Source organism: Danio rerio, chromosome 6 (genome assembly GCF_052040795.2).
Source record: "Danio rerio strain M-AB ecotype USA chromosome 6, GRCz13ab, whole genome shotgun sequence".
NCBI classification, from domain to species: domain Eukaryota; kingdom Metazoa; phylum Chordata; class Actinopteri; order Cypriniformes; family Danionidae; genus Danio; species Danio rerio.
In genome coordinates, this window is record NC_141026.1 from 1285001 (window position 1) to 1310000 (window position 25000).

The 25000-nt window shown below is 37.3% G+C and overlaps 1 protein-coding gene across 4 annotated transcripts in view; it reads right to left on the minus strand.

The window, feature by feature from the left end:
- Positions 1-25000, minus strand: part of zeb2b (zinc finger E-box binding homeobox 2b) — a 232648-nt gene that overhangs the window by 133812 nt on the left and 73836 nt on the right. For 2 of the 4 annotated variants that reach the window (XM_087255790.1, XM_087255788.1), the window contains exons 1-2: positions 7390-7547; positions 6318-6466 (exon numbers count right to left, since the gene is read on the minus strand). The exons of 1 other annotated variant lie outside the window; for it this stretch is intronic. In XM_087255790.1, the coding sequence (XP_087111916.1) occupies positions 6318-6390 (73 nt within the window). In that variant the 5' untranslated portion in view covers positions 6391-6466; positions 7390-7547. 4 annotated transcript variants of the gene reach the window in all.

Consider the following 25000-nt stretch of genomic DNA (forward strand, 5'->3'; position numbering starts at 1 on the left):
TAAATATTTAAAAATAAATAACAAATCAAACAAATGTCATAAAATTTATACAAGTGTATCTAAATATATATTTTATTTCATTTTTTTATATTATATTTTTTCTCATTCAGTAATTTATTTGTTTATTTATTATTTTATTTATTTTTTTATTTTTTTTATTAGTCCATTTATTTATTTTATTATTTATTAGCTCATTAGTTTATTTATTTAGTAGTCTATTTATATACACAACTCATTTGTTTGTTTGTCTAAACACACACACACACACACACACCTGTTCTGAACTATTCCTGCCTCTTAAAGCAGCCGCGCAACACACACAGATGATTTTCTCTTAAGTGTGAAAGTGTGCAGCCATGAATAGAGCGAACATGCCGCTGCGTAACACTATATCTGTGTGTGTGTGTGTGTGTGTGTGTGTGTGTGTGTGTGTGTGTGTGTGTGTGCATGCATGCATGTGTGTGTGTCTATATAAGGGCCGTAACCAGGGGAGGCCCAACAAACATTCACAAACACCTCAGTTATTTTGCTCTCGACACCCACCCTCTCCTGCCTTTATTCTGTGTTTTCTTCTTCTCTTCTGTCGCTCTTCCCCCTTTTCATGCGTGCCTTTCTGAAGCTGAATGCAAATGCTGCGCGCTGGCAGAAAGAGAGAGAGAGAGAGAGAGAAAAGAGAGAGAAGAGAGAGAGAGAGAGAGAGCGAGGGCTGGGTTGTGATTAAGGAGAAAGGGCCGTGTTCTTTGTTCGGCCCTCGGGGGATGTTTACCGGTGGAGACGCGCTGGATGTGATATGAAAGGCAGTCGGGTCAGCGCTGATGTGAGTGAAAGTGAAGTCACACCTAAGGCATTTCCACAGAGTCTGACTGAAACACCCCCCCCCCCCCCAACACACACACACACACACACACACACACACACACACACACAAGCCAAAATATCTCCACTGACGAACAAACAAACACCACGAGAAGACAAACGCTCAAATCTGTCACCTCCAGGAGCTTGACGTGACCCTTAAAAATCACTTATCTCAGCGCACTCTGCTCATCTTATTGTGCTGAACGCATGCAACTGATTTGGAATGGGTTGAGGCATCTTATTGGAATTAAAATAGATATATGAATATTCAAATATAAACATGAGGGGCGGAGCTTGTGGATGTTTTTGATTGACAGGCACTTCAAGCAGTGCAAGCTAAAATATCTCCACTGATGAACAAACAAACATCACGGGACGACAAACGCTCAAATCTGTCACCTCCCTTGATGTGATTTATCCCAGTGCACTTTGGTCTTATTGATATGTCGATTTAGAATGCGTGCAATAGGTTTTAAATGAGTTGAGTTGAGAGATCTTATTGGTGGAAGACAGCGTAATCAAATTAGGCATGTGAAAATTCTAATATAAACATGAGGGGCGGAGCTTGTGGATGCTTTTGATTGATAGGCACTTCAAGCAATGCAAGCCAGAATATCTCCACTGACGAACAAACGAACACCACGAGAAGACAAGCGTCCTCTACTGATATGAGGCTTAAAAATGACTTGGTGCACTTCTGTCTTATTAATATGCCCATTTAGAATGCATTCATTGGTTTTCTATGAGTTGAGTTGAGAGATCTTAATAGTGGAAGACAGTGTTATTAAATTAGATACATGAATATTCAAAAATAAACATAAGGGGCGGAGCTTGTGCATGTTTTTGATTGGCAAACGCCTACTCTGTCCATTCAGGAGCTTGACATGACCCTTAAAAATGAGGTATTGCACTGCAATCTGGTCATTTTAACAAGTGATTTTAACAGATTTAGAATGAGTGAGGGATCTTATTGGCATAATCAGATTAGTTTTGTGAATATTAAAAAAAATAAATAAACATGAGGGGTGGAGCTTGTGCATGCTTTTGATTGGCAAACGCTCAATCTGTCACCTCCAGGAGCTCAACATGACCCTTAAAAATGATGCATCGCACTGCACTCTGGTCATTTTAATCTGTCCATTTAGGATGTGTGCAACTGGTTTAGAAAAACTTGAAGGATCCTATTGGCGAAATCAAATCAGGTGTGTGAATATTCAAAAATAAACATGAGGGGCGGAGCTTGTGCATGTTTTTGATTGGCAAATGCTTAATCTGAACTCTTCCAGGAGCTTGACGTGACCCTTAAAAATGATGCATCGCACTGCACTCTGGTCGTTTTAATGTGTCCATTTAGGATGTGTGCAACTGGTTTCGAATGAGTTGAGGGATCTTATTGGCGTAATCAAAATAGGTATATGCATATTTAAAAAATAAACATGAGGAGCGGAGCTTGCATGTTTTTTGATTGGCAGGCACTTCAGACAACACAAGCAAAATTATCTCCACTAACGAACAAACCAACACCACGAGAAGACAAACACTCAAATCTGTCACCTCCCTTCATATGAGCCTTAAAATGAATTATCTTAGTGCACTTTGGTCTTATTACGTCTTTTTGGAATGAATGCAATTTATATTGAATGAGTTGAGTTGAGAGAAAACGGCATAATCAAATTATGTGAATATTCAAAACTAAACACGAGAGGTGGAGCTTGAGCATGATTTTGATTGGCAGGCAAACGTTCAATCTGTCAGCTCCAGGAGTTTGATGTTACCCTTATAAATGACGTATCGCACTGTATAATGTACTCTGGTCCTTTTAACAGGTGCATTTGAATAGCATGCAATTGGTTTTGTATGAATTGAGTTGAGAGATCTTATTGGTGGAAGATGGCATAATTAAATTAGGTATATGAATATTCAAAAATAAACATGAGGGGTGGAGCTTGTGCATGATTTTGATTGGCAGGCACTTAAAATGTGTGCAGATTTCACATATAGGAGTGTGCACCTTTTTTTCCACAGAGCTCTGGGTCAAACTGAAAAATAATACTAAGTCTAACAAAAATCTCAGTTATCTGCATGACTGAAATGTAAAAATTAAAAATTAAAGAATGCTTATATTGAATTAATGATATTATCTCTATGCAAAATTAAAACAAAAACAATTAAAACAACTGAATACTGTGTAAATATATAAAAATGGGTACATTTTAGCAGAGTTCAATTCATGTATAACACAATACGCTTTTTAAAATGTATCATCATCACCCATTTAATCGCTTAAAAAGTCCATCTGGACTGCGTCAGTAAATCCAGTGCAGTAAATCCAAAGCAAAAAGCACATGCACTGACTTTTAAAATGTGACAAATATTACACAACAGTGCAAATTGTGCAGCACACAAGTCCAAAATAATAATTGATGAAATATACAACTATTTAATGCAATCAGATCAGTTTCGGTACTAAAATAATTCATCAAAAACCCTGAAATGACAGCAGCCCGACTCTAAATGATTACTGCTCACAATTACTGACCCACAACACTGCACTGCACACAGTATGTGTGTGAGAAAAATTCATATTAAAATCCAAACAAACAAACGAACATGCATTGACTTTTAAAATTATATAAATGAGGAATTCAGAAATGATTTGACGCCATCAAATCTGTACTACAAAAACACTGGTCACAATTACTGACCCACAACACTACACTAGACAAGCGCAACACATTGAGAGCACGAATAATATAATGAAGCACAGATCAATTGAACACACAAAGACATCAGCAATTAGGAAGGAAACTATATACTGTATAACTGCAGGGTCACTATGATTACTATCTAAACTTTACACAACTTTAATTTGGATTGCAATGCATAAGGGTGCATCTTTTCGTAAATGATAATTATAGTGCAAAGCGCAAAAGAAATCAACTTGAATAGAGTAAAGCACAGATAAATTGAGCATGCACATAGACATCAGCATTTTGAAAGCGCACTATATACTGTATAATTGCATGCAATAACTGATTATACTTATTATGATTTGTGCTTTAATGTAAAAACATGCACCTTTGGAATGATAATAATGGTGAAAAGCCATATGGAAATGAAGTTGAATTGAATAAAGCACAGAACACAGATAAACTGAACACATAGACATCAGATCAAGGATGATATATATTGTATAACTGTGATTATACACTGTCTAAAGCATACACAACGCATTACATGCACCTTTTTGTAAAGCTGCTTTGGAACTGGTGCAAAGCACTAAAGAAATCAACCTGAAGCGAATAACACACTGATAAGAGAGCACGGACAGATTGATCATGCACAGACTCAACTGTACAACTACACACAGTCTAAACACAACTTTTCAGATTTGTACTGTAATGTTAAAGCATGCACATTTTTCGTGAAGCTGCTTTGGAATGATATTTAGGGCGAAAAGTGCAATGCATATCAACTTGAGTTGAATAAAGCAGAGAGAGCAGAAAAGCATGGAGGATTTCTGCCTTCCGCGAGTCTGCCAGACTCCAGAGTTTGTTTGGGTGTGTGTGCGCGCAGAGGAACTGAAGGTGCTCACGCTCCGCTCACCTTGCGCACATGTAAATGACACGTATTAGAGCTGACAATCAGCTGTGCGCACGCCGGGCCCCGCTCCTCCCAAACACAGGAGGCAGAGGAGGAGCCGCGCAGCATAATGGGGGCGCAGAAACAGTTTAGACGGGGCGGAATCTGCTATTGTTGGGGATGAAAGAGCCCGAGCCAAAGAGTCGCCCCCCTCCTAATTCAGCAGCGACGGCTCAGCTGCCATAATCAAACACTGAGACTTCTCCTTTTGCAAACCTGAGATGATGTAATCAATCTGAACGCATGCACGGCGAGGAGCTGCTCTTTGTGCTGTAGGAAACGTGTGAAAATGTGCATCTCAGGACAGCCGGCGGCTGGAGGAAGCGGATCTTCCTGTCATTGCACGCAGGCTGAATGTGTATTGTAAAGCAAAGACTTTCCATTGCATGGAAAAACTGCACACTTTTCTGACCTCTGACATCAGAGACATCAATGTGCTGCTTCTTCATTTTTATTGTGTGTGTGTGTGTGTGTGCACTTTAAATTAAAGGCTACGGGCCCTAAATAAAGCAGCTCAGACTGACACGCAGCTGGACAGAAGTTGAACAGCGGGAGAAAGAGAAGAAAACAGCAGCGCTGCATCAGAGATATCCAGAGTTTGGCTTTGCCTCAAGATGTGTGCAATTCATCTCCTCGAAAAGTTGATTTACAATGCAAAGCATATTAAGAGTATGCTTTTAAAAACAGCATGCATTTAATTTCAGCAGAACGCATGCATGCATGATGAAAAATAACACGTTGTTATATTAATTAAATCTGCAGATTTCACCTGAATCCAGCAGGTGTGCACATTTCAGCCCTCGGTCATCCAGCAGCACTGAATATTTCATCTGTGTCCTCGTTTTAAAACGACTGTCACTTCACATCAGGATGCGTTTGTGCATTTTTTATTTCTCCCTAAACAATTAATTGAGCGTCACCACACACCCGCGTTTACACGAGTCACGAGCGGTGCAGGCGAATATTTAATCCACGCATTTTTATGCAAATCGCGCACAAGTAGTGCATTAAAAACAAGATCATTTCCTAAGATTAAATTCGATGAAAAGCATGATTATTAAATAATGCAGGCTATCCTATAAAAAAAATCGCTCTTTTTTAAACTTTAGCTCTTGAAGACACTCGTGAGGCTGAAAAGACCCTTGTGCTCGTATTGATTTTTAGCGGATCAATATGAAACATTTCATAAAGGAAGAGGAAGGTGGAAGTGAACTGATCGCAGCGTTTAATCCTCGAGAAGCAGAATTAAAAACTCCAAACAGCCGGCGGCAACAAACTCTCCAATGCAGCTTCAGTTTATATGCATAAAATAAAACCACTATAGTGTGTGTGTGAAACACTGCAGATTTAAAACATCCCCTAAAACACCAGTGGAGTTTATAAAAACTCACCGCGTGTGCTTTACAATCAGCCTGCGTGTGTTTAATGCAAAACTGTATTTATAAAACAGCAACCGAGCTCTCTCTCTCTCACACACACACACACACACACACACGCAAATGAGCAGCTCTAATTCATGCATCTGCGAATGAATGAAAATAATGCGTTGAGACTATCGGTCAACATGAAGTGTAAAGAATCCACAGGCATCAAACACAAGCAGAGCGCTCGAGAAAATGCGCACAAAAGTTTTAAAATCCAAACTTGCGCGAAAATAGACAGAAGCGCGCGCGTTATTTGGCCTTTATTTACATCGCGCGCGCGCTGAGTCCGATTTCTACGTGCGCTTCCTCCATCTGGACCCCCTGATCTGTCCGGTCTCACATGCCCGCGTCCGTTCGCCGCGCCAGGACACTTTTCCCAAAAGCCGCTCTTACCGTTTTTCCTCCGCGGGTTGGCTTGTTTTCGCCTCTTACACCGGGGGCCATCCGCCATGATCAGCTCCCGCATTGATAAACGTGGATCAGATGGCAGTTTGCATGGACTCAGACCCGAGCAAACACGGCAGCAGGGTGAACCGCTCCCTCTGGCAGCCCATCAGCCCGAGCACACGAACAGAAAGACACAGAAACACACACGGGCACAAGAGTCAATGAGAAGCTCTCGGATCAGTCGCTGTCCGTGCATCTGATCAGCGGAGGACTTGCGCATGCATTGACTTGTGGTGGACACGTCTAAATAAGCAGATTAAGCGAGCATGTGTGCTTTAATACTAAATAATGGCGAGTCTCAAAGGTCACAGGCTGGATTTATATTTGACATGTTTGGTGTGTCAGTGCGCGCAGCTTTACTTGTTTTGCGTTTAACTCATCTATACAATCAGGACGAATCGTGTTGTATTTGAGAACCGTTTGTTAAATTGATTAAACTTAAAGAAATAAATGCAATTAAAAATATGCATTTGGTTTGCATGACTTTTAGCAAAAAGGCAAGATTTGAAAACTTTCAATCTGATTTGAATAATAGTGTGCAATATTAGGTGCTGGGAAGCAAAACGAATTAATCAAATGTAGAAAAAGCTGCATAATTTGTGTTTATATTTATTTAGCATAAGCTAAATATATTTGTGTGATTGCATGTCTAAAATGTGCTTTTTAATAGTGTGTTTGCTCTGCATTTACAGTTAAACGTCGCGATGAGACATCGCTTTCTATCAGCAGTCTCGCGCACTGCAACATCGCAGAAATTAAAAAATACTTTATATTAAAATAAATAGTTCAAATCATCTATTAAGATTTGTTTTCTAAAAGCACAGCTTTCTTTTCTAAAATAAGCCGTCGGTTTTACCTGTCTCTCAGCGCACCTGCACAGGTGAACGCAAAGGTAAGAGCAAAACACACACACACCTTCACCTAAGAGCATCCTCAGCCCCATCAACATTAAAGCGGCTTTATCCCGCGTCAGGACTGTTCTCAAGAAGATGTGAAAAGGTAAAAGAGTGTGTCTTACCTTGTGCTCTCTGCTGCAGGAGTGTGTGTTGTGTGTGTTATAGTGTCTGGGTCCAGAATAAAGCCTGAGAAACAGAGGCGCGTTATTCCTGACTGATCCTCTCACACACTCCAGGACTCAAACCTGCGCTCGGACTGACGCGCTCACACGCCTCGAATGACACTGTTTTCCTCCTTTTCTTTTCGAGAGAGAGAGAAACACACGCCACCTATCAGCACAGGGAGGGATAATAGAGCCAAACGTGTGTGTTTTATGAGCGCGCGCGCGCACACACACGCGCGCGCGCGCACACACACGCACGCACGCACGCGGAGAGAACATCGGACACCTTTATAGCAAAGACACGAATAACGTTTGAAGAAAGTTCGACGTTTTTTTTTCCCTCTCTCTCTCTTTCTCTCCCTCTCTTTCTCCTCAGCGCACACCACGAATGCAACTGTCCGGGAAATAAGAGAGGGTGAAATAAAAACGGATGACGTTCTGTCAGAGAGGAGCGCGCGCGCCGGAGGTGCGACAGGTGAGTCCGCAGGTGCACAGGTAAGACAAACCTCACCTAAAACTCGCTCCTTTATCCATCTAACACAACATCCATGCAATTTCACATCTGAAGCAGACCTAAAGCCTCGTCGTGAGGGATTCCGACACATTTAAGGGCGTGAATGAGCTTCTTCTCTCTCTTTCTCCCTCTGCATTCTTCCAGCTTTGTTGTTACTGTGTTTTACGCGTTAGAGCGCGAGTCTTCAGAGGGCGACACTGCTTTTAGTGCACAGAGTTTGTGCTCTTTCTGGGTTTGTGAGGATAATGAAGACATCAGTCTGCTGGCATCTGCTCTGATTGATGCTTTTGTTCAGCACAAACCTCCGACTGCAGTAATCTATAATCAATCAGGTATGAAATTGATTATTTAACACATGCAATCAAGTAATTCAATTTCAAAAAATAATGGAATAATAATAATACTTATAATAATAATAATAACAATAATAAAAATAATAATAATAATAATAATTATTATTATTATTATTATCATTATTATTATTATTATCATTATTATTTATTTTTATTATTATTGTTGTTATTTATGACTAGAATAGAAACAACATATAAATGCTGCATTCCTATAAAGGATTTTGATGTGATTTCTGTCTTTCTCCACGCTGTGAATGCAGGCTGTGCGCTGGGTTTGTCCGTGACTGTCTGAATTCATCCATCCGGATCTACTGTATATCCCTGTAGGGTGAGTGACACAGATCAGTCAGACAATAATTAATCAATCAGTCTGTGCTAAAAGCTGACATGCCTTTTTACTGGATTTGACCTCCCCTGGCTCATAAAATCTGGCTAATTCAATATTTGTATAGCTAATTTGGATGTCCAACCAAAGAATATATTAGATTGTCTATTTTTAATGTATCTATCTATCTATCTATCTATCTATCTATCTATCTATCTATCTATCTATCTATCTATCTATCTATCTATCTATCTATCTATCTATCTATCTATCTATCTATCTATCGTGTCTGTCTCTGTTTTGATGTGCAAGTATTTTACACACGGTTGAATGCAGTGTGAAACGGACAAACCCTGCTCGCTCGACCCTCTGGGTTCATGAATGTGTTCATTTAATGGAGGAGACAGACGCCCCCTTTCTGCGCTCGCTCCCGTTACACCCTCTCCTTCATTCCTGACCTGTCACACACTCAGCTTCTCAAAAGGCAAGATTTATTTATTTTTTTACATTTTTTTTTTTTTTTTTGGGAAGGGGGCTTTTTCTAAACTCACATCATCGGTGCGCTGCATTATAACGTGTTGAAGCAAATGTGTAAATTATGAATGCACCGTGCAAGACAATCCCTGAGGATGATAACATTTAAAGAAGGGGATATATGGTGCATTTTTAAAAGAGAACAATTATTGCATCTTTATTTTATTTGAAGATAAATTGATGTAAATCTGCATGGTCATTCTGTAAAAAACAATGTATGTACAGTTGCAAATGTGTAAATTATGAATGCACTGTGCAAGAAAATCCCTGAGGATGATAACATTTAAAGAAGGGGATATATGGTGCATTTTAAAAGAGTGCAATTAATTGCATCTTTATTTTATTTGATAATAAACTGATGTGTAATTGCACGGTCAATCCGCAAAAATCAATGTATGTACAGTTGCAAATGTGTAAATTATAAATGCATCATGCAAGAAAATCCCCACTGAGGATGATACAATTTAAATATGCTGTCATACAGTACATTTATTTAATACAGAGCAATTAATTGCATCTTTATTTTATTTAAAGGTAAATTAATGTGAAATTGCATAATCAATCTGTAAAAAATGCACATGCACAGTTGCAAACGTGTAAATTATAAATGCATCATGCAAAAAAAAAATCCCATATGAGAATAAAACAATTTAAATATGCTGTCATACAGTACATTTGTTTAATGGAGTGCAATTAATTGCATCTTTATTTTGTGTTAAGATTAATTCATGTGAAATTGCATAGTCAAAATATTAAAAAAATGTATGTACAAATGCAAATGTGTGAATTATGAATGCATCATGCAAGAAATATCAGAATAATGATGACATTTAAATATATAGTGCACATTAAAAGAGCGCGTTTAACTTGAATTGATATAAAACGACATGGTCAATCTGTTTACATCAAAAAAAAATCCAGTATGAACTTGAGCCCATCCTGCGCTGCTACTTAATTCTCCTACAGTCATTATAAAGCGCACAACAGTCGCAGAGTTACAGGCGTGTATTTCATTAGCATAATTATCACATCTTCATGTGAGCGTGCGCATCACCAGCCAAAAAGCCTGTCCGACTGTTCGCAGATCTGTGCGAATACAGCATGCATGCACATGCATTACATGCGGTAGCGATTTCTCATCTGTACTTATTAATTATGCATCTACCCAACAAACCTGCTCCATTCACAGCCGCATTTTAATGTGAATGACAGCTGTATTGGGGTGAGCGTATCACACACACACACACACACAGACAAAAGAAAGCAGGAAGAAGCACAAGACTGATGGACGATTCCAGCGCAGGGAGTGATCTGAAAGTCATGTGAAATGAGTTGTACAGTAGCCGCAGGCTCTACTGTATATAACGCCATGCACGCTGCGCTTCTGCAAATGCCGTATGCATCAAATAGCTATTGATTTCCGCATGTAGCACTTGTTCGGTACGGAGGATGATCAGATCAGATTATTAGCCGACTCTCTTCATTTGCACGCATCAAACGAGAGAGCGATGAATGTGAATCTCTCTCGGTAAAGAGGTCAGGTCTCCAGTGAGGGGAAAGTAGCAGCGCCACGGCAAACCCGCAGACGTATTTATAACTCCAGCTTTCTCAAGCACAAAATGGAAAACATTCAGGATTAATTCTGACATTAACAGAGTTCATACACACACACACACACACAGGGAGGGAGAGAAAGGTAAAGGTCTGCCTACAGAAATATGCCTTATTGTTCGCGTGGAATTAATAATTGACGGTTGTTAAATGAATAATTTATCACGAGCTGGAATAATTGTCGTATCTCTAATCTCGATGCACATTTGCATATGAATCTTGTAAAAGGGAAACAAATCCGCCGTGCAAAACTTCGCAGGCATGTGAAATCGAACTGATCCTCTGAAATAAAAGCTGGGTTTCTCCTGCAGGACTCGGCCCTCTTGTGGAAGAGCGTCAGGAACGGAGACGCAGTCACGGCAGGTGACACACATCACTCTGGATCAAACGCAGTGTCAGAGCTTGTGACACATTCTGATTCATTAACAACATGACACAATCAAAGAGCTGTAGGTAAAACTGATGGTCGGATGCTGATCGGTTTAACATATCGCATCAACAACAGTGTAGAAGCAGCCACAGAGCATTTGTTCAGATTTTATTTAGATTTTATAGGGGATTTCTAGATTTTAAATGCACAAATAATTTTAGAATATGAATAATAATTGTATATTTATGAATTAGGAATGATGTCCAGAAATCATTTGTACAGTGTGCACATGAAATGCCTGTTCTTTAGACGTCATGATGGACAGAGTATATTAATTGAGGATTTAATCAAGATTTATTAAGATGTCATTAAAATGTCTTGAAAAAGATTTTCAAGAATGAATAATCTCCATAAAATATTTGGACAGTGTCAGCACTTGAAACACCTGTCATTTAGATGTTACAGGGGATATTTATTGAGGATTTTATCAAGATTTAATAAGATTATTAAAAATATTTTCAAGAATAATCTCCAAAAATCATTAGATGAGATGTTGAGATATATTTATGAGGGATGTTTACATTTTTGCACATCAAAAACTCACAAATCATTTTAAGAAAATTGAATTTCAAGTAAAATTTGAAGGAAAACACATCTCCAGAAATATAACCTGTCTAGTGTTCAGCGAAACACCCATTTAGATGTTGAGATGTTTAGATGTTGCAGTGGACAGGGGATATTCTTTAGGGATTTCATCCTAATCTCACAATTACTTTCAAGAAAGTTATCAAGAAAGAATAATCTCACATTATTAAGATGTTATAAGACATGTTTATCAGGGATATTTAAAATTTAATACTTAAAAATCTCACAACAAAAGCTAAAATCTCCAGAAATTATTTGCACAGTGTTCAGTCTGAAACACCTGTTATTTAGATGTTATAAGGGGACAGGGGATGATTATTGTATCAAGATGTCATCAAAATCTCACAGTTAATTAAAAACATGACACAATCAAAGAGCTGTAGGTAAAACTGATGGTCGGATGCTGATCGGTTTAACATATCGCATCAACAACACTGGTGTAGAAACAGCCACAGATCATTTGTTCAATGTACATGAAACACTTATTTAGATTGTATAGGGGATTTCTAGATTTTATACATTAAAGTGCACAAATAATTTTAGAATATGAATAATAATTGTATATTTATGAATTAGGAATGATGTCCAAGATTTTCAAGAATTAATAATCTCGCTAAATTATTTGTACAGTGTCAGCACATGAAACACCCGTCATATAGATGTTACAGGGAATATTTATTGAGGATTTTATCAAGATTTAATAAGATTATTTAAAAAAATTCAAGAATAATCTCCAAAAATCATTCGATAAGACACATTATTAAGATGTTATGTGATATATTTATGAGGGATATTTATATTTTTATACATCAAAAACTCACAAATCATTTTGAGAAACTTGAATTTCAAGAAAAAATTTAAGAAACAAAAATCTCCAGAAATCATCTGTGCTGTGTTCAGTGCATGAAATACCTGTTATTTACATGCTGTAGGGAACAGGGGATATTTATTAGAGATTTTATTCAAAATTCACAATTAATTTAAAAAATAATTTCAAGAACTGTGGCTGAAATACATTATTGAGGTGTTATAAGATGCATTCATGAGGGATATTTACATTTGCATACATCAAAATCTCATAATTTCAAGAACATTTTCAAGATGATCTCCAAAAGTCATTTGTACAGAGTGGCTGGACACATTATTAAGATGTTAAAATATACAATTAGTTTCAAGAAAGAATAATCTTACATTATTAAGATTTTATAAGATATACAGTATTTATACCGTGTTCAGTACAAGAAACACCTGTTATTTAGAGGTTATAGGGGGACAGGGGAAACTTATTGAGGATTTCTATCAAGATTTCATCAAAATCTCACAATTAATTTCAAGAAAATTTGCAAGAAAGTATATAATATACAAAAATTTATTGTACTGTGAGGCTGAAATACATTATTAAGATGTTATGAGATATAATTATAAGGGATATTTACATTTTTTACAAATAATTTTAGAAATAATTAATTTCAAGAATTTTTTTTTTGAAGAAATGATTAGTACAGTGTTCATTGCATGAAACGCCCATTATTTAGACATTATAGGGGACGGGATATTTATAGACAACATTATCGAGATTTATTAAGATTTCAACAAAATCTCACAATTAATTTCAACAAAGTAAATATAAGTATAACCTACACAAATCATTTGTACTGTGTGGCAAGAAACACATTATTAAGATTTTATAAGAGATTCATAAGAGATATTTACATTTTTATACCTGAAAATCTCACAATACATTTTAAGAAATGTATTAAGAAAGTATATAATCACCACAGTGTGGCTGAAACATGTTATGAGACATATTTATAATAGATATTTAGAGATTTTTTTATTTTTTACACCTAAAAATTTCACACACACACACACACAAACACACACACACACACACACACACACATACACACACACACACACACACACACACACACACACACACACACACACACACACACACACACACACACACACACACAAATCTCTAGAAATCATTTGTACAGTGTTCAGTCTGTGAAACACCTGTTATTTAGGCATGATAGAGGGACAGGGGATATTTATTGAGGATTTTATCAAGATTTAATCACAATCTCACAATTTCAACAAAAGATGCAATAATAAAACATTCTTAAGATGTTATAAGATATATTAATAAGATATATTTAGACTTTTTTTTACATCAAAATCTCACAATTAGTTTCAAGAAAGCAAAAATCTCCAGAAATCATGTGTACAGTGTGCAGTCCATAAACACCAGTTATTTAGTTGTTATATTAAGATTTATAAAGACATTTTCAAGTAAGTTTCTACATGAAATACATTATTAAGATGTTATAAGATATGTTTATAAAATATATTTTGATTTAAGAAAGCTCCAAAAACATTTGCATGTTACACATTATTAAGATTTTATAAGATATATTTATAAGGTATATTTAGACTTTTATACCTAAAATCTCCCAAATAAAGCAAAAATATTCAGAAATAAAATCTGTCCAGTGTTCAGTCCCTCAAACACCTTTTATTTAGACGTTAAAGGGGGGCAGGGCATATTTAATGATGATTTTTAAAGATTTATAAAGACATTTTCAAGGAAGTTTGTACATGAAATACATTGTTAAGATGTTATAAGATGTATTTATAAGGGATATTTAGATATTTATATCTAAAAATCTCACAAATAAAGCAAAAATATCCAGAAATAAAATCTCTCCAGTGTTCAGTCCATCAAACACCTTTTATTTAGATGTTAAAGAGGGACGGGGGATATTTATTGGGGATTTTATTAAGATTTATAAAGACATTTTCAAGAAAGTTTCTACATGAAATTATTTATCAAGATGTTAAAAGATATGTTTATAAGAGATATTTAGATTTAACAAAGCATAATCTCCACAAAACATTACAGTCTGCATAAAATATGCTATTAAGATGTTATAAAATATATTTATTGGGGATATTTAGATTTTCATACCTAAAAATCTCACAAATAAAGCAAAAATATCCAGAAATAAAATCTGTCCAGTGTTCAGTCCATCAAACACCTTTTATTTAGACGTTAAAGGGGACAGGGGATATTTATAGGGGATTTTATTAAAGATTTATAAAGACATTTTCAGAAAAGTTTGTACATGAAATACACTATTAAAATGTTATAGGATGTATTTATAAGGGATATTTAGAATATTTTTTTTACCCAAAAACCTCACAATTAATTCCAAGCAAGCATAATCACCACAAATCATTTTGTACAGTGTGCATCAAACACGTTATTAAGACTTTACAGTAGACATTTACTCTCTTATACATCAAAATCTCACAATTAAATTCAAGAAACACTTAAAAATCGAAACATCTCCTCCTCCAAAAAAAAAAAAATGGGATAAAGAAATCCCTTGTACACCTGTTCAGCGAGTTAGCGCATCACCTCCAGATTTTGTCACTTTGCGCATTAGCATAAATGCTGAATAAATTTGAATATAAATACATATTTGTGTCCTTAAAAAGCCATGCTGGAGGTTGTGTTAAACAGCGAGCGTGGCGTGTGTATTCACCGTCTCATTGAGGATCCGCCACACCATTCAGATCTCTGAGAGACGCAAAATGAGCAAATCAACAAATATTTATATTCCAACGTGTGATGCAAATAAACGCAGTCATCGCTGTGACAGGCAACATCTCTCTCCCCCTCTCCCTCTCTCTCTCTTAAACAGGCAGGAGTGTTGATTGTGTTTGATCCGGGTTTGTGTTGAAGTAAAAGAGCATCTTATACAATTGACGGCTACAATTAGCTGCCGATCAGAGCGCCGGAGAACAACACTTACACTCGCATTTACATGTCAGTTTGTTGAATAAAAAGGAGGCAGAGAGAAAGAGAGAGCCGTAGGATTTTCCTTTTTCTGTGTTTGCTGTATAATTTGTGGAGATTTGGGAAAAGAGGAGGAACGCAGAGATGCTCATTAACATGTGAAAAGAGGCAATCAGGGGCCACTGCTGAGACTATTGTCCACACTCATCCGCAGAGAGAGAGAGAGAGAGAGAGAGTATTACAGGCCAAAGATGAGCTCTTATCCGCCTCTCTATTGAATTTTACCTATGACTCTCGCTCTCTCTCTCACTCTTTTCTCACACGTTTCCTCTTTGGAGGATTGTAATATACTCCAGTAATGTTTTTATCACTGCAGTTAAATGTGGACTCATAGTAAAGATGCTTGAAGTGAAGTTTTTCATGCAAAAGTGTGTGTAAAACGTTGAGAAAGTCAATAAAAATATCAAATAAAGCTGCTCTTTTGATTGACCTTTAGGGTCTGTAGTAGGAGGTGTTCCAATCAAGAGCCTTTGACGTCTGTTAAGGGCACTCGAGACAAGCAGCTCTTTGGGGAGTTAACAAAATAAACAATATATTTTTATTATAAGTTCTTTGGAGGACATTGTCTAAATGTGGTTTTATGTGTTGCACTGGCAAGAAACTGAAACTAAAAATGTTGAAGCTTCAGAATTATTATTTGCAAGTCAATAAAAATGAAGAGCGAAACAAAGCTGAAGCTTAAATAAATAGGAGTCATTCATTCATTAACCATGCAAACTCCACACAGAAATGACAACTGGCCCAGCCTGGACTCAAACCAGCGACCTTCTTGATGTGAGGCAACAGTGCTAACCACTGAGCCACCGTGCCACCCTAAATAAAAGTCTTTTTAATTAATTAATTGGAAAAAAAATCAATCATTTAATTAATCAATCATTCAGCCAAGAAACGTGAAAAGTGTCCACACTCATCCATAGAGAGAGAGAGAGAGAGAGAGAGAGAGAGAGAGCATTACAGGTCAAAGATGAGCTCTTATCCGCCTCTCTATTGAATTTTACCTATGACTCTCGCTCTCTCTCTCACACGTGTCCTCTTTGGAAAACGTTGAGAAAGTCAATAAAAATATCACACACCTGAGCATTTGAATATAAAGCTGCTCTTTTGATTGACCTTTAGGTTCTGTAGTAGGAGGTGTTCCAATCAAGAGCCTTTGACGTCTGTTAAGGGCACTTGAAGTTAAAAAAATACATATATAAATAATTATTCTTATTATTCATTCATTCGGCTTAGTCCCTTTAATAGGCAGGGGTCGCCACAGCGGAATGAACTGCCAACTTATCCAGTATATGTTTTTTTTTTGCAGCGGATGCCCTTCCAGCTGCAACCCATCACTGGGAAACACCAATAAACTCTCATTCACACACATACACTATGGACAATTTAGCTTACCCAATTCCCCTATAGTGCATGTGTTTGGACTGTGGGGGAAACCCACGCCAACACGGGGAGAACATGCAAACTCCACATAGAAATGCCAACTGACCCAGCTGGAACTCAAATCAGCGACCTTCTTGCTGTGAGGTGATCGTGCTACCCACTGCATCACTGTGACGCCCAGAATTATTAATATTATTATTATGAGTCAGTCATTTTCCTTCAGCTTAGACCCTTATTTATCAGGGGTCACCACAGTGGAATGAACCACCAACTATTCCAGCATATGTTTTACACAGCGGATGCCCTTCTAGCTGCAACCCAATACTGGGAAACATCCACACACACTCATTCACACTCATACACTGCGGTTAATTTTAGCCTAATAATTCCCCTATTGTGCATGTGTTTGTAGGAAACCCACGCCAACATGAGGAGAACATACAAACTCCACACAGAAACACAAACTGACCCAGCCAGAACTCAAACTAGCATCCTTCTTGCTGTGAGGCAAATGTGCGACCCACTGCGCCACCGTGACACCCACACACTTATAATATAGGCAATGATGACACACACTCATTATTTTACCTTTTACTTTATACTAATGGGAAAAGACGCAGAGAGTTTGGCTCAAAGCCTTCCACGTGTGTGTTTTTGATTTTGTGCGCGCCTTATTTTTGCATGAAGTGAGTTTAATAGGTGAAACTAGAGCGACAGAAGTCCCTCACTGCGTCTTTACCATGTTCATTGTGGGAATATCTGCACACATGATGCACACGATTATTAAAGAGGAAACACACACAGAAAGAGCCGTCAGTCGCTGAGCAGCATGTGAAAGTGTGTTTACTGTTCAGTGGAGTTCAACTAAACCCTTGAGCTAGTTTAACCTCTCTCTCACACACACACACACACACACACACACACACACACACACACACACACACACACACACTCTCTCTCTCTCTCTCTCTCTGTAATTGGCCAGAATGTCACAGTTTGTCTGGATGTGATCCATGTGAACCTCTTTTGAAGGATTCTAGCTGTTTCCATTTAACATTTGCAATCAAATGAACTCTGATTATTACTGTCTATATAGACAATATGAATGTGCATCCAGAATAGCGGTTATTATGTTTGATTTACAGGAGGTGTTTGATTTCCTCAGGATCTGTTCATGTGATTTAAAGCCTTCGACTGATCATTGTGTTGCTTCAGACTTACAGAGGGACTGGGTGAAGGACGAGAGAGAGAGAGAGAGAGAGAGAGATCTGGCACTGAATGATGGACAGACGGACTGAAGCAGACACACACTCAGACTGACAGACAGACAGAAGGGCAAACAGACAGATGCAGACTAACAGACTTGCGCAGTCAGACAAACAGATGCAGACAGACTTACACAGACTGACAGACATGCAGTCAGACAGACAGACAACAGACACAGACAGAAAGACAAACAGTCAGACAGATGCAGTCAGATAGAATTACGCAGACTATGCAGTAAAACAGACGCAGGTAGACTGACAGAGAGAGAGACAGATGCAGACAGAAAGGCAGAGACGGTCACAGATAGACAGACAGCAATAGACACTGTTCAGTAATGCACTTGCAAACACACACACACACACATCACACACACACACACATCTCGATTATTATAAATGAATCAATACCTGTTTTTATTACTGTTCCGGATATTACAGATACTTGGATCAGATATCGGTTCGATACGCATATTTTTTGCTTGATCTGCCAACTGGTACCGATCCAAATCCGATCTTGCGTGTGCGCTATATTCTGTGTTATAAGTCAACAAAGCCATGAAGGTAGACTATTAAAAGGCACTAGAAGGTTGTCATGTTGGCTACTATATCCCAAATGTTCTGAAGCCATTCTATAGCTTAATGTGAAGCACAGACGAATATTCAGGTGGTTAAATTCATGTTCAGTTCATCGCCTCTCTGCGCAGCGCCTGTCAATCATTCTGTATTCATTCACAATTCAAGCTGCGCATCGCCTTCATGACAACACGAAAGACTTCTCCAAGACTATTTGTTTGAGTTGGTTTAAATAATTAGTGGAAAAATGCATTATATATATATATATATATATATATATATATATATATATATATATATATATATATACACACACACAGTTGGAGTCAGAAATATTCACCCCCTTCGAATTTTCGTTTCTTTTTTAAATATTTCCCAAATGATGTTGAACAGATTCAGGAAATGTTCACAGTATGTCTGATAATATTTTTTCTTCTGGATAAAGTCTTATTTGTTTTATTTCCGCTAAAATAAAAGCAGTTATTAATTTTTCAAGCACAATTTTAAGGTCAAAATTATTAGCCCCTTTAAATATATTTAATAATTATATAAATGTAAATATAATATATAAATTTAGATATTTATAAATCTTTTTTCTTCTACTACTAATTACTGTGTCAACACAGAAGTATAAATCTACCTTTACGCAGTGGATACCCTTCCAGCCGCAACCCAGTACTGCGAATAACCCATACACACTGATTCACACACACAGACACACACACACACACACACACACACACACACACACACACACACACACACACACACACTCATACACTATGGTTCCCCTATAGCGCATGTGTTTGGACTGTGGAGGAAACCCGAGCACCCAGAGGAAACCCATGCCAAACTCCACACAGAAATGCCAACTGACCCAGCTGGGACTCGAACCAGCAACCTTCTTGCTGTGAGGTGATCGTGCTACCCACTGAGAGAGAGATTACGGTTTTCAGTGTGAAACAGAGCAGGAAAAAATGAATGCAATGTTGAAACATGAACTTCAGCACCTGTTGGTGTCCGTGTGTGTGTGTGTGTGTGTGTGTGTGTGATTGTTTATACCTGTGAACCTGTTCCTTTCTGTCATGTGACAAAATTTTGCCAAGCGAGGCAAGTGGCTTAATACTTTACATCCTGTGTCTCACACACACACACACACACACACACACACAGATGCACACATACACCACACATGAATGCACGCGCGCACAAAAAAATGCATGCGCAAAAACAAACACTCGCAGACAGACTCACACACATGCATGCATTCATACACACATACAGACTTACACATTACACACAGTACACACACACTGACTCAGACTCACACACATCAACACAAACAGATATGCATAAACACACGTGCAGACATAAATGCTTACACACACACACACACACACACACACACACACACACACGTGTCAGACTTACACACATCCATGCATTCATACACACATACAGACATACACATACAGTACACACTGACTCAGACAGACTCACACACATCAGCACACACAGATATGCATGCACGCACGCACACACACAAACATTTGCATGCACCCGTGCTCTCTCTCACACACACACACACACACACACACACACAGTCAGCGCAGGTTTGGTTTCAGGTCAGGTGAGAAAAGAGCAGAGGAGGCGTCTCATTATCTCCTCATGCTCCTCTAAACACACACACACACACACACACACACACACGTGAATTCAGTGGTTAAACAGACCTGTAGTGAATCATCAGAGAGACCCTCGTGACCTCTGACCCCACCATTAGACTTGCAGAGGAGTGTGTTTAACGAGCAGTGTGTGCGTGCTGTCACATTACACTACAGTCTGCATTACAGAGGAGCGAGAGAAACACACCTGAAGTAACACGCATTACAGCTCGTGTGTGTGTGTGTCAGTGTGTGTGTGAGATCGGTCATTATGGCGATGTCACATGGTTTCTGCGTTCTCGTCTGCTTGATTGAATGTGTGGTCAGAGTTTATTCACACTGTTGAGGGTTCACAGCTGAATGAACTCCTGTTGAAAACACACGTCTGATACTAGTGCTCCACCTCTGATCTACACTGAAACAAATATATATATATATATATATATGCTACAGTTTGACAAATATTACTGCTGTTAAACAACAGAATGTACACTTGATCAGGGCTCGAAATTAACTTTCTTACTTGGTAGCACCGGTGCTCCCAACCTGAAATATTTAGGAGTATCAGAAAAAATTTAAGAGCACCCACCAAAAATGAATGATATATTTGTGTGAGTAAAATCAGCAGTTCTGTCATCACTTTAGACATTACACTAGAGAGTCATTCAAACACTAGCACAGTGATGTCGGTGAATTAGTAACGGCTTCTGCTGTTCTGACGTCAGCTGCAGATGTAAATGAATGGTGGAAGAAAGTAGTTCCTAATAAAAAAAGGTTTTAGACAATACACGATTGTGCCATGGAAGTTACTAAAACAAGACTATACAATGTCCTTTCAGAATAAATGTTCCCATTTACTCTACTCACACGCATTTCTGAAACATTCAGTCTCTCCCGTATGAATAACAGCGTGAACTAAACCTCCAAAGTATGTGGAAATAAGCGTAAGTTTGGTTAGTAGCGGGACGGTTCTCTCCTCCCCAGCGGAGCCCTAAAGACTGTGATATAAGAGTGGAAAAGTGTGTGTTTGTCGGTGGTCCAGTTTTGCCGCTGTGACCTGCTGCCTCATAAAACATCATTTCTCACATCAGCTCTGAATTACGGCCTCGGCAGGAGCAGACGCAGGGGCTTATTTTAGGCGTGAGGGACGAGACCCCCGTTTGGATGCGTCTCTAATTAGAAACATCAGTGTGGGACATTTACAGACGCCAGTAAAGAGCAAGTCCCCAGAGCTGAATTACTCTTGAACACACATATACATTACCTGAGGGACGCGGTAAAGCAAGCACAAACTCTGCATGAGTTCAGATGCAGTGAGACCAGTCATGTCAAGAGCAATCCAACTTAACTTTAACTTTCACAATTAGTATGTAGTTGATAAGTTTTTTTTTTTTTTTTTTTTTTTGAAAGTGGTCTTTTTTTTTTTTTTTTTCTTACAAAAGATTATAGCCAAGCAACAACACCAAAACAACAAAACATTTAGAATTATAATGATGTTATAATTTAAACAAGGACAATTATGAAATGACATGATGAGAATAAATTCATTTATTTATTTGAATAAATTCATTGTTTAGAAAAAAAAAAATCACTATATTTTGAGAAAAGATTTAAATTAGATATTGAGAATAATTAAATATAATTTTGTAAATAAATACATTGTTTTCAGAAACAAAAATCATTACATTTTGAAAATATATATATATAATATTGAAAATAAATTCATCAAATTTTGAGAATAAATTCATTCTTTTGAGAAACAAAAATCATTATATTTGAGAAAAAAGATTAAAAATTAAATATTGAGAATAAAATAATTTGATTTTGTGAAAAAAAAATCATTATTTTGAGAATCAAAAATCATTATACTTTGAGGAAAAAAATATTAAAATTAGATATTGAGAATAAATTTATTCAATTTTGTGAATAAATTCATTGTTTTGAGGGAAAAAATGTATATTTAAGAAAAAAATATTAAAATTAAATATTGAGAATAAAATAATTGAATTTTGTGAAAAAAAAAATATTGTTTTGAGAAAAAAAATCATATTTAGAGAAAAAATGTAATATAATATTGAGAACAAATTCATTAAATCTCCTGAATAAATTCATTGTTTAGAAAAGAAAATACCATTATATTTAAAAAAAAATTAAAATTAGATGTTAAGAATAAATTAATTTAATTTTGTGAATAAATTATTTGTTTTGAGAAACAAAATCATTATATTGGGGAAAAACAGATTAAAATATAATATTAAAAATAAATTCACTCAATTTTGAGAGTAAATTATTTGTTTTGAGAAACAAAAATCATTCTATTTTGGAAAAAAAAAAATTAAAACACAATACTGAGAATAATGGAATTTTAAGAATGAATTCATTGTTTTGAAGACAAAATATCTTTATATTTTTAGAAAAAAAATTGAGAATAAATTAATTCGATTTTGAGAATAAATTTGTTGGTGAGAAAAAAATATTATATTGAGAATAAATTGATTAAATTTTAAGAATAAAATCATTGTTTCAAGAATGAAAACGTCAAATTAAAAATGTTGAGAAGACAAAATTGTTAATTTGAGAATAAACTGTGATAATAAATTATTAAATTTTAAGAATAAAGCCGTTGTTTTTAGAAAAAAAAAGCATTTTAGCCAGTTTAAAGCCTTGATGTCTGTGACATTTTGTCATCCAATATATCAGCAGTAAAGCTCTGTGTGCTGTAATTTGAGAAATATCCATTACGCTGAAGATAAGCATGCGCATGCAGCACATTGTTCCAAACACAGACATAAGCAACATTTTCAATGGTTTTATTCACATTTATTGATATATTTGCTAATAATTCATAGACTGTATAGAAAGAGAAGGATTGCATTTATTAATAAAGTTTTACATAGGATAAAAAATAAATAAATAAACATATTGCATATCCAGTACACGTTTAACCTGAAATTAAAATGCTCTCACTGTTTACTTATAAGTTCCAAAGTTTGAACTGTTCAACACAAAAGAGGATAATCTGAAGATTGCTGAAAAAAAAGACTTCCACACTATTTGTTTTTCCTGTTATGGCAGTCGATGCTTAGATTTTTCAGCATTATTCAAATTATCTTCTTTTGTGTTCAACAGAATAAATACATGCATTCATTTATTTCCAATTTAGTAGGGGTCGCCACAGCGGAATGAACCACCAACTATTCCAGCATATGTTTTACACAGTTGATATTCTTCCAGCTGCAACCCAGTACTAGGAAACACCCATACACACTCATTCACACACACACTCATACACTACAGCCAATTTAGTTAATCAAATCCCCTATAGCGCATGTGTTTGGACTGTAGGGGAAACCGAAGCACCAGGAGGAAACCCACACCAACAGAGAACATGCAAACTCCACACACAAATGCCAACTGATCCAGTCAGGACTCGAACCAGCGACCTTCTTGCTGTGATTCCACAGTGCTTGCAAATCTTGATCTTCAACAACTGGGAACATACCTGAGGTGTGCAGACCGTGCTGTGAGTGCAGTCAGGCAGGTGATAATGTAGTGAAATCTACAAGAGCACTCGGAGAACACTGGGTTTAATGTTTTATTCACATCTCCAGCTCCTCTAGAACTCCAGAATCAGTGCTTTATTTGCTCTCTCTCTCTCCCCTTCTCTCTTATGTAATCCCATTTGGCTAAAAACTGTGTCGGATTGATGTTTTCTCCCGCAAATTGATTCTTTTCTAAGGTGAAGTTGAACACTCTTACCTCAAAACCTGTGATTCAGCGCTGGGATGAAGAGATCAAGCAGAACAATGCAGACATCGGGAGCAATTTGCCGGAGCGGGGATAGAGATCTAACCTGGCGCTCGGCGTTCGCACAGGTGACAGATCACACACACTCGCACAAAATCTGCATTTCAAAGCGGCTGGCGGCGCGCCGACAGGAGAGAAACGCTTAACTCTGACACTCATATTTAGGAAATCCCTCCTCTGACATTACACTGACGCTTACAAGACATGAGAATAGGTGGAGATGAAGGTGCAGACTCTGACTGAAGCTGCCACACACACACACACACACACACAATCATTTATATTTAATCATTCATCGCAAGCTTTTATTCAAAGTAAAGTCTAGCTTACTAAATCTACAAGCCTATGTTAGTTCTCCAAGCACACTAACCAGCGGAGCGCTCTAAGAAGTGCACTATGCTTTCAGAAATATAGAGAAATAATATTGGCCATAGGAGAAACCGTGGTGTCCAGCTGAGCCTGGTTTCTCTGGAGTCTTTTTCCTTCACTTTGGACAATTGGTGAAGTTTCTCCTCCACGGTCGCCCTTGGCTTGCTTGGTTTGGGAGTTGTGGAACTCTACATCGATGGATTTCCTTTCGGCAGTGAAAATTAAACCACCCTGGAGTGCATTTCGAATACCATCATTGGCCATTAGTTTGTTGAACACAGCCGTGGCTCATGA